General features: G+C 39.1%; 1 protein-coding gene across 1 annotated transcript; it reads right to left on the reverse strand.

The window, feature by feature from the left end:
• Positions 1-531: 531 nt before the first annotated feature.
• LOC124270777 (multidrug resistance-associated protein 1-like) lies at positions 532-17,780 on the reverse strand. The gene is given in 21 exon segments (XM_046705820.1): positions 532-600; positions 1,277-1,536; positions 1,853-1,954; positions 1,957-2,089; positions 3,321-3,527; positions 3,934-4,101; positions 4,434-4,610; positions 4,713-4,839; positions 4,963-5,047; positions 5,430-5,514; positions 5,687-5,797; positions 6,357-6,494; positions 6,675-6,995; positions 7,255-7,341; positions 9,775-10,006; positions 10,888-11,022; positions 11,460-11,521; positions 12,445-12,564; positions 15,240-15,368; positions 16,243-16,362; positions 17,676-17,780. Coding segments are annotated over 21 exon segments (2,973 nt in total).
• Positions 17,781-18,122: the final 342 nt, after the last annotated feature.

Here is an 18,122-nt window from a genome sequence, read left to right on the forward strand (position 1 = left end):
TGGCAGACTTAAGAAATGCGAACGATTTTATCTAAAAAATAATGTTATTGATACTGTCTCATCCTATAAGTACTTAGGGGTTCATTTATCCAGCTCAGGCTCGTGGTATATAACTCAAAAAACCCTCGCAGAACAAGCATGGAAAGTTCTTGGTATACTCAGATCATCAATACCTAATTTCTCAAATCTCCCCATTCATGTTTTGTTCAAAATATTTGATGTTAAAATTCTCCCAATCTTACTGTATGGCAGCGAAGTATGGGGATTTCACACAGCACCTAATGTTATTAATATCCATGACAAATTTTGCAAACAAGTTCTCAATCTTCCAAGAAGCACCCCGAATATATTCGCTCATGCCGAGCTTGGTAGACACTCCCTTAAAGTTAATATTTATTGTAAAATTATTAAATATTGGATAAGACTGGTATCTCAAGCTGATAATGTTATTTTAAAGAAAGTGTATGAATATCAATATCGAACTGCAGAGAAAGGACGCCCATGTTGGGCACTAAGTGTAAAAAAAGACTTCTAAATCAATATGGTTTTGGATATGCCTGGTTTTACCAGAATGTTGGGAATGTCACTACTTTCATATCTCTGTTCAAACAAAGATGTATTGACGTTCATAACCAATCATGGAAAGGTGATATGCTGTGTTTTTCTAAACTTGATTTTCTGAGTAATATCAAAACAAAGTTTGCTTAGAGTTCTACATTAATCACGTTCAATGCAAAGTATTTCGTATTGCCTTAAGTAGAATTAGAAGCTCCAGTCATATGTTAATGATTGAATATGGTAGACGCCTTGGTCTAAAGCGAAATGAACGCTTGTGTCCATTGTGTATTATTCCTACTGTAGAAAGCGAATTTCATTTTTGCCTAGAATGTCCATTTTATAATAATCTTAGAGAAATGACAATTCCAAATTATTATTACAATTTCCGTCACAACAGAAACTGTCTCAGTTGTTCATGACGAAGAATATACTTCTTATTAATAATCTTGGAAAATTTGTGTATCTAGCTTTAAAGAAGCGTAATGCATTCTTGAGTGTATAGTACCCCTACAGCCTCTTGTATCTGCTGATTAGCACTTGTGCTAATATTGAATATTTTATGGCGCTTGTTAGACCTTGCACTTTGTACATTTGTATAATGGGCCTGTGGCCCCTTTACTTGAATAAACCTCTCTCTCTCTCGGAAACATTCTTAACGGTACCAACATATTGTACCATTTATTTTGGTAAATGCAGCAGTCAAGGATACCAGTTTTACCTGAATAAAAGAGTACAGAATAACCAAGGGGATGATAACCACGAGGAATATGGGCGTGGTGTAGGAGATGACGATGATGATGCTGAGTACACGGAACATTGTGTTGCCAGTGTGCTCCGCCAGACTCGGAATCCTGGTGTCGATGGTATGTATATCCTGGGAGAATCGATTGACAATCCTGCCCGTAGGTGTGGTGTCAAAGAAGGACATCGGTGCCCTCAAAACATTCCTCAGCATGTTGGTATGGAGAATGCCAGCAGCTTTACGGTCCTAAGGTTCCCACACACAGGAAAATGTCATGATGAAAACTGCTGTAAATATAAACGTTTATCAAAAGTCAAATTGGTAATATTGTAAATGGTAACTTTGATCCGAATAAAATATGCTTGACATATACCACATTTATTTTTACAAGATGTTTCTTGTAACTGCTTAAGATAATTGATAACATTAATACATTACATCCATTCATTTATAACAATATATAAGAACACGTAATTTAGGCTGGATGAACCTAATCATATTCGTAACAGAAACAACTACAAAATTCCATCACACATGGCTGTCAAGTCTTACTCTGAGCTACTCCCAAGACACCATAGATGCCTAGATAGTAATTGTTCTTCTCCATTCGCTCTGAGCTGTTGGACGGGAGAATGGTGAGGTTGTTGAGGAGATGTCGTCAGTCCATTTACTGAGCCATGTATTTGACGTCACTGACATTGCTTGAAATAACGCGAACATGACGAGTGAGAATAATATAGTCCAAAGGCCGATAGCTCTGCCGTATGCCAGAAACACATTCAGTTTAACCTGGAACAAAGAAGTTGTTGGTCAGTTCAACGGCAATCATGGCCAGCATGTCGCTCCATCTTTACAATTTGCCAACAAAAAAAAAGAGAAAATATTTACAGTCTGACACAACATAATTCCTGCTATGCGACAGCGGCCTGTAAAAGATGTGGATTGAAAATCATTGGTGACGCATTATGGTGATACCATAAGAGGATGTACATGAGATCAGGACATACCTTGCCAGTCTTCACCTGCTCTTCCCCTATAAGCCTACTGCTATCTCTCACAGGTTCTTTCTCTTTCAGCACTTTGATTTGTTTTCACCTCTGTACTTTCCACAAGGGACTTCCTGCAACACTGGCAATGTTAAAAACACACCAACACAGTATATGCTTCAGTGGTATAAATACTGGTGAATATGTTTACAAATTTTTATGTCAATATGACAGATTAACATGATAAAAGCAATTATCAAAATCCGTCTTCATATGCGACCTCAGAAAATACAACAGAACATTGAATTTCTCAGTTTACTGTGAAATTAGTAAACGCCCTCAAGTCAACTATGTTTAAATAAGAGTACAAGTCATCCAGGACAGAAGACATCCAGGCCAAGAACTGCACTCCCCTTTTCTGATATGTTTCTTTAGACAAATTAATCGGACTTGACTTGGCAAAGGGGAAACAAGGGACTTAAACCAATGAGCACCATGTTCATCTATCATCTGATACCTTAGAATCAAAGAGATAATTTAGACATATCAAACATCACTGACAAAATGTCTGATTCAAGTGCCCTAAACTTAGACTTAGACCATATAATGTCCGTCACACATGGGTCCAGGTTTACTAAGCTTCCGAAAGCGTTTGTGGCAGGGGTCAATGATGGTCAGATGATAGTCCTCCTTTCGCAAATCACTAATCTCTTTATCATCAACACTAATGATGTTAATGATTAAACACCCAATTATGCAGATTTGGTATAACTGTAATAGGTATTTTGTTTTATATTGTATATATTATGTTTTGTTTGAATACATTTACTTACATTAGAGATACACTGTCTTCATCTGTCTCCTCGCCAGTATTTTACCGACCGAAAGCCCTGGAGAACTTTCTTCTGTATTTCAGTTACTGGGTACATACCAATGGGAAAGTGAGGTACATGTAATTTAGAAAATAACCTTTTATATGATATTATCAGAATGATGTAAACTTCCACTCATTTTATTACAAACGTACGGACTACCTGTGGAATGTCCAACTTACATTCGGGATCGGTGATACCGGAATCAATGCTCTCAAGAAGATACTTCTGCAGGAATTCAGAAAAGGGTCCGTTATGGTGGAGAAGCTCTTCATACGTCCCTGTCTCTGATATCTGACCACGGGTCATCACAAGGATGGAGTCCACCTCTGGGAGCCAGTGGATGCCGTGAGTAACCAAGACACGAGTCTGGATGGGACAGGTGAAAGACATTAGTGCAGCGAACATATTGCATATTCTAGTGGCTGGGCAAGGAAATGAGCATTGCTTTTGGCTGCTTTAGCACTATTCTTTAAACAGCAAGGCAGATGAGACCAATAACAGGCTTCATAGAGCGCAACATGTGTATAGTTTCAAGAAAAATATGTAACATTTGGTTTTCATACACAAAACGAACTTTGATGTGAATTTTCAATATCAATATTAGTCAGTTCGGATGTTTTGAGCCCTTTTGAGCCTCTTCATACTTATATGCGTAAAAGAAAAGTGTTTAGTCAATTTGCAAAATGGCGGAAAATTGTGGCTGTTGTATATTGCTCAAGAGGATCACATTTTATAAATCAATTGATTAATGTATAGTGTGGGACGTTCCTACCTTGCCAGCAAGCAATCCTTGTCTACTGATGACCTTGTCAAAGATATGTTTCCCTACATGACTGTCAACAGCGCTGAGTGGATCATCTAGCAGATAGATATCCGCATCGTTGTAGACAGCTCTAGCTAGAGACACTCTCTGCTTCTGTCCTCCACTCAAGTTGATACCCTGACGACAAGAGAGGAAACTAATACAACAGACAAACCACAACGTTGTAGACAGCACGGGCTCTGCTTCTGTCCTCTTCTCGCTACACTTTCACACTCAATCATAGCCGCTTCCCTTAGTGCCCTTTTAATACGACCGACGAATGTCCAAATGGTTTATTCCATTCTGTAGTCAACAATTCTTCCAAAAATGAAGGCAGTTTGGGAGGAAACAATGATAAATTGCTAGTTTTCTACAACAGTAATGCGATCAGATGAAGACTGAACCTAATGATAAGCACACATAATGTTGACGGCCAATTCTTCTCTAGAATAAACGCAAGAGAAACTCACTCTCTCCCCAATCTCTGTCATGTCGCCGGCTGGTAACATCTCCAGATCCGGAGTCAGAGCGCAACAATCTACTACTTTGTTGTACCAATGTCTGTCCATGGGCTTCCCGAACAGAATGTTGTTCTGCAGGGTGTCGTTCTGGATCCACGCAACTTGTGGCACGTAGGCAATGTTACTCTGCCAGGAAATACGAACGACTTGTGTGTAATACGGCAATCGTAACTATTTGACTTGGTTTCTATGTCCAACACAATAAGAGCTATGAACGAAAATATGCACCTTTAGACTGACATAGCCGTTGACCTTGTTCATCTCGCCTAATATTGCAGATAAAAGAGAAGATTTTCCTGATCCAACTTGACCTACGACTGCTGCAAGTTGACTTTCGTCGATTGTCAAGTTGATACTGAAAAGAAAAGTTCGTTTTGTTGTATTATGGCAGCTGAAATAAATCCATATCTGTTTAAATTCCGAGTAGGAGTGTCAAATTATATTTGGGAAAATCATAAAATGTATATGGTGTATTTACTTTGTGAGAGCCGGTCCGAATTCAGATGTCCACCGGAAACACCCGTCAATAATCTTCAGTGCAGGATCTGTTTTCGATAGTGAATCTGTGTGTGAAGAAATGGAGAAGATATTTCATCATTACTCTCTCAACATACACGCATTATCCTTATGGCTCAATGGTGCCATTGGAATAGAACATTAATACGACATGCATTCTACTGACTAGTTTACAACAAACAAGTTCCTTGGCATCTTGGAGGAAGTATGGTGTTGGACATATGATAGAGAAAAATATGTGTTTTACCACTGCTTCAATGCAAATATTAATTCGTCTCCTTTTCACCAGCTCATCCGGTTACAGAACCAGCCAAGGCAAGGTTCTTTCCAGATAGTAAATTTTCATCCCAGTTCTCACCAACCCAAATATATCACATGAAGTTTCAGTTTCATGATGTCACATCATGTAATTTGTAAACCATTACCTACCCTGTGTGGAGTTAAAATGTATCTGTGTCTCGTCCAAATCGTCAGTATTGAGGAACTTTGTTATCCTCTTCATTGACACAAAAGCCTGAAATTTCAAAATAACTAACCATGAGGCATTGATCAGATGGGAAGTACAAGTGCGTCTACTATTACTGTTTGACCAGGATATACAAAGACATTCAATAGTAAATCAGCACGATTTTCATAAGAATGCCAATTACCTGAACTAAATCTGAAACGAAAGAAGGTAAACTGACGACCGCTTGTCTCAGGATGCTCAAGAGTGACATGGCGGTAAAGACGACATCGGGTCCAAGATAGTGATCTTCAGATGTGACGATATATGTCGTGAACGTAGCCAACGACACCTGCAAAATATACAAATCATTCCCAAGGTATAGTATCAGCACACTGATGAATATATCAACTATTCCTATAATACTATAATAATGATCACGCATCACAGCAAATGTGATTGGTGTGGGAATACGTTGATCTACACAAACTGCCATCATTGAAGCATGATGGATGTCATCAGCTATAATTGATGTCTTTGAGATTGTGGCCCTGAGGTAATCTAGCTAATTCAGTTGTTTAAACAACTATAGAAAACAGTTTATGAAGCTTTCTGTTAATCTTTAAGTCACGAGATAGTTATCACTGAGTATATATATTTATAGAACAATGCAAATTAATTTGGCATGAAGGCGTTATTACATCCACATGCCTCACACGGTATAAAGTCGTGTGAGGTAACGACAGTTGATAGACATACCAGACAATGATTTCTTTAATAGTATCGCACATTAAGAATTACACTAGTATGCTGTTATGATAGTTGATAAACATACAAGGTAGGACTTTCTTCAATGCTGTCACGCATAAAGCATTACATAAGTGTGTTGTAATGGTAGTTGGTTGACGTACGAGGTAGGGAGTCAGCGCCCAGGAGAAGGTGGTGAAAACCTGCATTAGGGAGATCTTCCACAGAATGTGCAGCTCCTGTTTCCGGACTTCAAGGATCCTCTGTTGGAAAGACGGTTCCCAGGCGTATAGTTTCAGAATCTGGAACATAAAACATGCAGGTATATTCCATTTGGAATCTCACTAATCTCACAGATCTCTGTGAAATACGACTTGACATTCTCATTCACATGAAATGAAGCAGAAAAGAGCATCTTTGTATCGTTAAAGTCCTGTCTGAATTTCTGATGTGTGACAGACTACTAGATGTCCTACTTCTACCTTTATTCCACTGAGTACTTCATTCGTGATCTTCATCCTCTTGTCCTTTTGTTCCATGAGTTCAGCCTGAAACTTCTTCCACAGTAAAGTAGTAATACCGTTGACGGGCAACAACACAAACAAAACCGCCATCCCAGCAAACATAGAGGCTCCAAGAAACTGGTACAGGAGATACAGGGAAATGACAACTTTCAGAGGCTGTGACCATGATTCCCAGATATAGAATATGAACGTTCGCAAATGCTCTACGTCCACAGACATCAGGTTCACAATTTCACCTATTGTAGACTCTTTCTTGGCCTTGTTGCTCATCTTCAAGGACTGGAAGATATTTATGAAAAAAAGACAACAATGTGTCTTTAACATCCATGATCATGTCATGGCGTGCCAGTTGTATGTGGGGAATAGATGATGATAGCAGTCACCACTGAAACACACACAAGTCTAATTGTGGTCTCTAAACAACTCTAGAGTGCATTCCATGGATACACTTATTTACGCTTTTTTATTTGGTTTAAAATTAAAATTGGTTAAATACTTCAAGTTGGTGGGAGTATACGTACTTGGTGAGAGTACACACCTTTCTATAGATTGCAGATATGGTGACAGCAGAAATCCGTAGTGCCACTTTTCTCCCCTGGTACCAGCTGGCTTGAGAAAAGACTGTCTTTAGTTAATGTGGTGAACGAGAGGATGGCACACAACACATAGCCCTTCCACGTGGGTATTGTCTTGTCTGTCGTGAAGGTGATGAGTAGGCTGTAATAAATACTTATCAATATGAATGTACTTTACTGTGGGTACACCATTTGGTGCTTTGGGGTGTTCAATCATTTGAAAAAACCCAATATGTATATATTATATCTTTTGTTGAAATTGACCGATATTCTAAAAACTGTTATTTGGGTTCCACATAAACAGTTTTGATCCTCCTGACCAAGATAAAGTGTATGTTTCTGAATCTGTAAATGAAAATATATCCTTAACATCAATGAACACAATACATACTGGAAAACACTAAACGAAATACAGTAACTTAATGAAAGCAAATGTCACTAACGATGATGCATGCTTGGCTTCACAAGTCGCAGGAACAAAAACATTTTACGACACAAGCTTTCATTTTCTCATTTTTTAATGTCTCATGTATGTTTTAATTTCAGTTGGACATAAGCGTGGTGACACTTTTTGTGTTGTGGTCAACCTGATTGCTATTCTTTAAAGGTTGCAAGACAGGAAGGAACTTTATCTGTGACATGCACATGTCTTTACGTTTGACAAATGAATGCGATAGGATGTTGTGTGCGGCTCCTTTCGTATTGACTGGCTCCTTGGATATTGTAAAACATAACAATGTTTGGTTGAGTAATGTTTTTGGTTTGTTTGTTGTTTAACACTGCAGTCAGCAATATTCCATCTATATGGGTTTGAGTAATGAACACAATCACACACATAGTAAAGCACAACAGTGGACGACTGAAGAGCAAAAACTGGCAGCACTACGTACCCAAGTATCAAAGGACTCACAAACTTAATCAGATCGCTCACAAGTCTCCATAGCTGAAACTGTAACACGTCGAACCAGAAAGTCCTCCACAGTATCCTTGTTAGGGACACTTTGTTACTATTGGATGTCAAATCCGGCTCTTTCATCTTCATCGGTTTATCTTTCGTAAGCAAAGGAGTCTTTTCATGAACAGCATCCAGAATGACTGAATCGTTAAGTGTTTTAGAACGTAACACTTTCTTGTCTCTGTCCCTGGTGTGAGCTCTGCGAACACAACTTAAATACAAAATGCACATTTTCTCATCCATATCAAGTTATGAGTTATGAAATCATTCGGTTCCTGATGTCGATTTTAAGACAAAGCTTCAAAATAGAAAGTCATAAGTGGTCACAATATTGAAAAACAAATCTTCACATTGGAAGGGATTTAATGCTGCATCATGTAATAAGGGCGTCAAGATATTTCGGCAAAACCTAGTAAGGAATTTCTATTTCAAAGTGCCACAAAACGGATTTAGTGTGTATGTTAGGTCCGAAACTGATGAATTGCAACGGCTTCCATATGGAAATTATGTTGTTGTTTTTTTCCAAAAAGCTTTCAGTTAATGAGGGAATTTATGAAATCGTCATGGAGAGATAGACTAATAATGCTCAGAATCACAAATATCACTGAAAAGACATTGCACCCAGGACCACGAGATTATGTCCAAGTATGTTGATGGCAACTTTTCAAAACTTGTAGACACAGAATCAGTCTTTTTAAAATACGTCCTCCATTGTTTATGACGTCAATTAAAAAATCGATAACTGAACCAATACCTCTGTTAGATCAGGAAACGCAACTCGGAATTATTTGTCTATGTATGATTTTGAGAAAACTCCTAAAATGTATTCACTCATCACAGATAATCCATAAAGCATCATTATTTTAGGTAATTCTGTAATAGTTAAGGTTTGATTGTTGTTACAGTCCTCATGTTACGTTTTTGAGATTATTTCCTGGGAAGCTCACGATGGGCTTGGTTACCTGTGTAAATAACCACGGGCCATGAAAATGCCAAACTGTAGAACATTCCACTGATATTTTTTTATGGTTGAACAGGAATCGTAGATACTTTCTGGATCCTGGATGGATTGGCATATGCAGATATGCATCCTTAAATCTATGCTTGCCAGAAAGTTGTTCTGTCTCATCATCTGCTTCAGTTGTAGAAGGTGGAGAATTCTGAACTTCTCTGCCTTCAATAAATAATCGTTGTTGAACGTCTTCATATTAGTCTGGACTTTCTGATAAATCGTTCTTGGGAACCAAGAAAATTGGGGAGCAGAACCCCAGGTCAAGTGCCTCTTGAGGTATAACTTCTATTACTTCTTTGGATAGAAATGACTCTATCACATCTGTGAGCTGGGTTGTAGGGTTTCTGCATAGTCTATCTGCGGAAGATAGAGTGGAGCGGTGGCGTCATGTTATATCTGTTCGTTAAGATTGGCCAGTACTTCCTTGTCTAAGTAGTAAGGTGACTCACGCCGATGCTGAGCAGATGTGGTCGGAGATAGACTCCTGATACTTCTGCTGGTTGACCATGGACAAACGCATAGTTCTTTGTCGGACTGTGGATCTTTGAAGTGTGATATCATCACCTCGTTGATGGATCTGGACATGGTGAGGCCCAGGAAGACTCGTCTGATAATAGTATCAAGCTGAGCAAGCCGGGAAGACCCTGCATTCTGGTAGCTTTGGTTCTTGGTGACTTGCAAAGTTGCTCCAGTTGGTGGTAAGGTGAATGGGGACGATCCTTCAATGGGGAAGCTGTGGGTAACCTGTCTGCAATCCAAGTTAGCGGTTTTTTGTCATCGTAGATTGATGTTGACCCTTCATGGTGTGAGGCTAACCCTGTTGTCACTAATATGAGAGAGTGAAGAGGTCAGAAGCTTGGTCACAATATTGGCTAATAAACAATAAAACCAATGATTTGCACCGGAAAAATTACTGCTCCCTTGCAAAAGACAATCTAAAGTATCTCCCTTGCTTGCCCTAGAGCCATGAAGTTCACATATTTTTTTTAATTGTTGAACATATCTAAGACGTTTTCCTTGGAAATGTTGAATAAACAAAATCAAGTTGGACTTTAATAAGTAACTGTTCGATGATTGTGCGTTCAAATGTATCGGGGCCGGAGGGATTTGTCATCTTCTGATGATTCTAGTTTTTATTGTACTGCATTTCTTTTGCCACTTATTATGTTCATTTTCAGTCATTTTTAATCCGATAAATCCCAAGCATAAACACATTTTCTCGAAGAGTTCAATAGTCCCAAAAGTTATCTGCTAGCCGCCATTTTGGGAAGAGGGAGTGGTCATTGTTTCGAAATGTTTTGTATTATTCTAAAATTATGTATTTCTTGTCTTTTCACGAACCTGTAAATCACTGTTTATGAAAATTATAGGTGTGTAATGAATGGCAATATTAAAGATTTAAGGAGCAACGCTGAAAAAAGTATGTCAAAGTTAATGTACTGCGCATGCGCACGAGATACAAAATTTGAGGTGCCTCCATATCTGAAATTATTTCAGACATGTTCTTTTATATGGTGACCAATTTTGGTGCTTTCATCATCAAATGGACAATTCTTATGAAATCTTGACCTTAGCCGCTCCACTATGTAGCAGACCTTTCAGTAAAATGAAATAAAATGAATGTTTTACCTTCTCTTTGACTTGTTAATCTCTTTCATCCACCGCGGCAGAAAACGAGACACGGTATGGGCGGACGATTCATCAGGATGAATATCACCGATGTCGGTTTCTGTCAAAGCCTTACGGTATCCTCTCATTAATAAGCTATTAAAAATAACAATGTCAGAATTACAGTTTCATATATGAAGGAAAACAGGAATTTATACCAAGAGGCAAACTGTTTGAATTTTGATGATAGTATGCATTTAACCGAACCAGATGAAACAATAGAATAATGTTTTAGATTTTTTGAGAGTGGGGAAGAAATCAGCCAGTTGGCGCATTTCTCCCTCGATATTGACACATTTCACGAAGTGTTCCAACACAAGTATTTTATTGGCGGTATCTAAACTAGATATCCAATATCAAACCGAATGGAAGCCTCAGAGGTTCACTGTGCGTCTTCTCTCCGATAACAGCAAGAAACTTAACCAAAGAGTCAAGCTTCATCCCACACATAATAAATTAACTATGACAGAACACAAACAATATCCAATTAAGGCAACTTCTACAACTGCATATATAATGTTATGTAGTGTCACCTGTTCATCCACCAAAAGGTGATCCTTGAGAGAAAGGAAGCGCTCAGTTCAGGACACGGTTTCTGGAAGTATGAAGGAATGATACAATGTAGGTATTTAGTCAGGCAGTTTGAAATTTGACCAGGTACGAGTATCTTGTGTTTTATGTACTTGTTTACACCCCACTCAGCAATATTCCGGCTATATGCGAGGATACTCTCAATAATCGCTTCTGGGCCAGAAAATACAGAGGTTGAAATCATCAGCATCGATCTACCGAATACCATTAGATACATCAGCCAAGTCAGTGACACCAAATATGGATTCCTGCTGATCCACTTCAACATGGATCTCCAATTCATATGCTATTAAAGTTAATATTGTTCCTGTAGTACATCAGTTTTTAGCATAAGGTAGAGCTATATGTTTGTTACAATGGGTAATTCAGATAACTGTATTGGACATTGCTTGAATCTTGTAATAGATTCCAGATGTCTTGTCAGTATGGAAAAGGTTTTGTTGCTATTAAAGTAATATGGTGGTGGCGTCGGGTCCTTGTGCATAGACTCATGATGAGGCCACAATCAGTTGAATTTAAGCAACGTTGGGCGCAGAGAGTCCTTGGATGGGTGACCGTGTGTGACAGCTTGACTCCTGAGAGTGTCTAGGACTTCAGTTCTACCCACAACGAAGCACGTGTGATACAAGTGGTCTCACATAAGGCAAATGCGTTTGTTCAAAATTGCCTCTGTTCACTCAGCAGAAAATGGGTACTCGGTGAAAGAAGTCGTGAGACTATTAACCTTCTAGCGCCTGACAGGCATGCAGCTTGGGTTATCCGGCGTGATCAGACTGTGCGCTTTGAGCAGGATATCTAACCTGGCAAAGTCGCGTTATAAATATTCTCTTTATTATTATTTATCAATATGAACAGGCTCAGATGACGAGGAGAACGTGTCTGTAAGGATATGCATCTGTACACCGTGCCGAATATTCCAGGTCATACCTTGTTCTGGGTAGTCAATTCTGAAGACGTCTCTGCACAACAGCTCAGGATCAGCTCTGACAATACTAGCCCATAGTATATGTAGAAGAATACATCTTTGCGGATGTTTTGCTCGTATTGCTGAAACATAGCGGTAGTTTGGATATTAAACCCAGATAAAACAACTTTTGATTCATGTGACCCTGTTTGAAATCTCAGAAAAAGCATGCTCGGGTGTACACCGAGATTTGTAAAATATAGATATCAAAGAATATGGCGTGACAAAAGGGAAAGTCAGCTGTTGGAAACTTTGAAATCTTCCCTCTGGTCTTTTATTATTATTATGTTGTTGTTTTAACAGGCCTGTGTTAAGTAAGATCAGGCTGGAAAACCATAGGAAGGGAAATGGCTTTCAGACCGTTGATATATATCCTGTTTTAGAAGGCAGACTTTTCAAATTTCAATTTTGTCTGTCCGAACAGATAATCCGATTCATATTTGTCACCCTGCCCTTTTCAGTTCACTTCATGGCATATTTTATTGCGGCTGTACGCCTGTGTTTGATTTTACGCCTGTATATTCCGGATTTTAACTAAGCTAAGTGTTCTCCGTTCCCTGAGGAGACGCAAGATTGTTTTGATATTAATTAGGAAGGTCGATTTTAAAGCATGCTAATGTCTAGGAGGATAAATTCGCGGTTTGGAGCACAATGGTAGAATCAAGAGGAAAAGAGAAGAGTGAGTGAGTTTAGTTTTACGCCACACTCAGCAATATTCCAGCTAAATGGCAGCGGTCTGTAAATAATCGGGTCTGGACCAGACAATCCAGTGATCAACAGCATGAACATCGATCTACGCAATTGGGAACCGATGGCATGTGTCAACCAAGTCAGCGAGCCTGACCAACCGACCCCTTTAGTCGCCTCTTACGACAAGCATGGGTTACTGAAGATCAATATTCAAACCCGGACCTTCACGGGTAGAAAAGAGAAGAAGCTGTGAAGGCTAACACTAGGAAATGTCGTCTACAAACCGGTATGTACCTCTAAGTCTCAGTCCTTGAATCTTAGATCGTCGATTCAATTTTCCTTTTCACATCTCATCTAAAGCTAACCATATATGAAATAAAGAAAACGATTTAAGGACCACGTGTTTTTTATTTGTATGTGTTTTTTGTGTCCGAGATTCCTTGTCTTGTTTATTTGAAATACTGTAACTCAACATGTCCGCCATTCTGAATCAATCGGCAATCCAAAATTATTCTTGTGCTGTATTTGCGTTTGTCCTGCCCAATAATATAATTCAAATGGCATAGGCAGTTATCGTTGAAAAGCTGGCCAAGTTTGTTAAATTTGAAGTTGTGATTTAATGGAACAAAAATGTCTTTAAGGATTAGATCTATTTAACGAATTAAAACTGAGAAGCACTTCACAATGGCTATGATACTCATATGCATATTTTCTGTAATTTCATTTCCATATCAATATTCATATCCAAGTATAATTTGAGTATGGTACATTAACTTTGATTTCTTTCCAGACCAAAATTAGATGAGTCACAGGTACTTTCCTAGTATGGAAACACAAGGGTACACGAGTCGGTGAAACCAACTAACAAGAAGAAAGATGCTAGTCAAAAGACCTGTCCCTGATTGAAATATTCAGTAAGAAATGAAGACGACGAATGGAAGGTCGAGATGTTTTGGTCGCTGTACACGAATTCGAACGGCATGGGGAGAAATGGATAACAGATCTGGACAGCAGTTTGATGTGAGACTCTAAAGATTTCCTTCATGAAAATTCACAAACGTATCAAGATGCAGTCCTTATGGAAAAGGATGGAGCAGTGTCCAATCAGGGTATTTTCTCAAACTACACAGAACAGAATACTGCCATGCTGGTGGATGCACAGAATTGCTATTCTTCCTGATCAAACATAACTTGCCACATAGCTGTTTGTATCGCCCCCTTATCGTCTCAGGGACAGAATTTGGTGAATCAAAATTAGCAGGGTATCACCTAATTGAATGTATATTACTAACTGGAATGGAATATAGTTGTTCATTGAAATTTAATCTGTTCACTTGTTCTCTTCTAGATAAGTGAGCTGGCAGGGCACTATGGACTTGTTGTGGGCCAGATACAGCTTGAGTGGAGTCAAATAAAGGATTAATTTAGTTTAGTTAGAAAACATTTAGTTAGAAAACATTTCAGACTAGAAGTTCTGAGAGTATCCCTGTGTTCCGCGATACGCTTTAGCTGTTCTGTTTACTGTGCATACCAAGTTGTTAAAACAGTCATTAAAACACCAATATTTACATGATCGTTTATCAAACAACTTTTCCTCTTCTTCATGTACATGTCTGAAAATATAGTGACGATTTGGTATGGACAAGTGACTAACTTTCATGCCGTTTCATCCGTACGATTTTGTAGCAAACGGACTATAGTTCACAACCAACCATCCTGAAGACCCTGACCTGCCCCAAGCCTTAACTTGGAAATATGTTTCCAAACACTGTGAATGCTTTGTCTGTCCATGAAGTGTAATTCTGTCAACAACTGAAGTGGAGAAAGTTTTCTCCACAGTGAAGCTGATAGTGACAGATCACTGGAACAGAATCACCTTCCAGAAGTGCAACATGCTTCTCATGGTGAACACATGCCTCTTCTGCTTCTGACATTGGCATGCCTGAAAATACTTGTTAAAAGATAAAACGTTTTGATCACTACGAAAATCCCTTTCTGAATTCTATGTGAACACTATCATTGTTTCTGATCAGTCATAAAATTATAGTATTATATTTCTTCCAAATACCTCCTGCATGATGATGGAGTAGAAGGGGATGAAGTCAACCAGGGTGAGTAGCAGCCAGAAGGTGAACATCACCCCGGAAGTGATGAGACCTTTCTTCCTCTCCAGGAGCAGCAGCAGGATAGCAAGCAGCTGAAATAACACATATGATGTTCCATGGTATTTCATTTGTGAACCAACAGCATTAGACAGTTTTGAAGTATCAAACTTTCTGGCATCAGGATTAAACATCATCGGCAAATCTGCAAAGTGTGCTGAATGTGTTTTGCTAACACTATCACCCAAAACGACTGACTGTAGATTGTCATTCTGCATTGACAGGGCGTCAGGGTGGAATGTCAATACGTCATGATACACTTTGTATGCTTCTGGGATATTTGACCTTCTACCCAACTCCCCTCCCTCTTGTTTTGCAGAATGTGAACAATTCTAAAACAGTGTTCTCGGTTGCTTTGGTAGCTCAAAGTATCACAAGGTGATGCATGTTCTTACCAATTTAATCAGCAAATAAGCATCTGGATGGTGCCTTCAAACTAACAATCTTACCAGGATGAACAGGAGTTTGAATACATGACAACAGTTGTCTTGAACGCCAAATGACCGCAACTCTACACCCATGATTAGTAAAGGAAGCAAAAAATGGGATAATCAAAAACTTCTTGTATGAACAAAGGTCTTGCTTCATGTTTTCATATTGGTATTCATTCAGGTGATACAACGCAGCTTTTGGAAACATTTGTCATTTTAATAAATAGAGCAAGGTATTTCAATACACACTTTAGAAAACGTTGAAAAGGATTTATATATAGTATACTTTCATGAAGTTATTGATAATGATTCCTATCAAATATTCACCTGACGAGGTATCAGATTAATTTGATTTAAATGCAGAACTCGTTAATCAACTCTTCACCCATGATTTGTACAGGAAGCAAACAATGTGATTTTGGATAAAAATATTTCTTGTATGAACAAAGCTCTTCCTTCTTGTTTTTTCTTGTCTTACAAAGGTAACTGTCTGGACAGCAGGCGCGATGAAGAAGGCAGAGAATGTCCTGGTGTTGTAACTGTCTGCAGCGTAGATGAGTCGTATGACAGAGAGCATGACGAGGCATGAACACAGTATCTGAAAGTCAAAAGAAGAACGTTTCGGAGGAATTCGTATTGTCAGGGAGTGAGTGAATAGTGTTCAACGCCGCATCAGCAATGTTACAGTTGCATTCCGTCAGTCTGTAGATAATCGAGTCTGGACCAGACAATCCATCGATCTACGTAACTGGGCAGTCAACCATGTCATCGAGCCTGACCACCCGATCCCGTTAGTCGACTCTTACGACAAGCATGGATTACTGAAGACCAAGTCTTACCCGGATCTCCACGGGTGGAACGTAATGGACTGTGTCATTCATGCATAATCATTTGGGTAAAGGGTCGGTATATATTGTCAACTTGTGTAGTATAATTATTACTATACGATATTTATATCGCGCACATATCCATGTATCTGATACATGCTCAAGGCGCTGACATTTTTTCCCCTCGATTACTGGATGTCAATCTCAACGGCACATCGTATTATCAATCTCAACTCCCGGGGGAGCATACAACTCTTGCAGCCACTAGTTATTGCGGTTTTCTCATCCTTACGAGGTACCCATTCACAGCTGGGTTGACTGGGACACATAGTCACAGTACTTTGTCCAAGTTCACTGCACGTTGCTGTACCCGCAACTAAGTGTTTGCACGCATTCATGTTGCCACCATCTGGTCATATACCAACGGATTCGTGGGTTCTTTTAAGTGCACAGTGTTGTGTACTGTACACTTGGGGTTGTGACAACACTGAAAGAGTCCTAAATATCCTATTATATAATAATAAATAATAATAGAAGAGACAAACCCTTTCCATATTCATAAGAAATCTCTGATAAAAGCAGAGTCGATTGTACAATTGTGACTAATTATACAATTGTGACTCTTTTGGGGTTTCACATTTCCATACAAAGCTACCCGTTTCCTAGCTTTCATTCACCTGATGAGTGAGTAAGAATAAACTCCGAAACGCTTCATACTACAGAAATAAACATCCATAATCCCCCCTCATTAATGTCTTCACATTGCTCCCCGAGGGGATTCCGAATTTGACAAGACTTCAATCATCTGACGTTGATCGAAAGAGGGAATTTAATGGATAAGGTGGGTCATGGTGGGTGATTTAGTTGATCATGGATTGTTTGTCACAATATCAGTCACAGGCTTGTCTGGTCCAGACTTACAGAATATTTACAGGCGAGAATACTTACTCAAACAAATTATCATTAACATTATTACTGCTTTTTCGTGATGTATCGATCGTTAAAAAACTGTGTTGCTACACATTACTTGTTATTTTGTATCGTGATGAAACGTTTGTTAAAAACCATGGGTATTACAGCTTACCGTCTTTGCTATATATTTATATCGTGATGACAGCGATGTCGGTGTGACGTTCATGAGGTAGTAGAAGTAGAACGGCGACGTCAGCCACAGCCACCCACACGGCATCCACACCAGCACCGTTGACTGGAAGCAGTCTGTGAACTGAGGCCATGCGTTGTACCAGGTCAGGTTTGTGTCCTAGAACAGAAGGATTTCAGAGTAGACATGCAGCAAATAGTCGATAACATTAAATATGCAGCATAGGTCGGGTACAGATGAGCTACACGCTCAGCATAAGCCGGGAACAGAGAAGCTACATGAACACATGAAGCATAAACCGACAAGCTACATACTGTATAGGCCGGGTACAGAAAAGCTGCACATGCAGCATAACCCGGGAACAAAGACGCTACACATGCAGCCTAAGCCAGGAACAGAGAAGCTGCACATGCAGCATAAGCCGGGAAC

This window comes from Haliotis rubra, unplaced genomic scaffold (assembly GCF_003918875.1).
Source record: "Haliotis rubra isolate DU_JTF1 unplaced genomic scaffold, ASM391887v1 Scf1547, whole genome shotgun sequence".
Lineage (NCBI taxonomy): Eukaryota > Metazoa > Mollusca > Gastropoda > Lepetellida > Haliotidae > Haliotis > Haliotis rubra.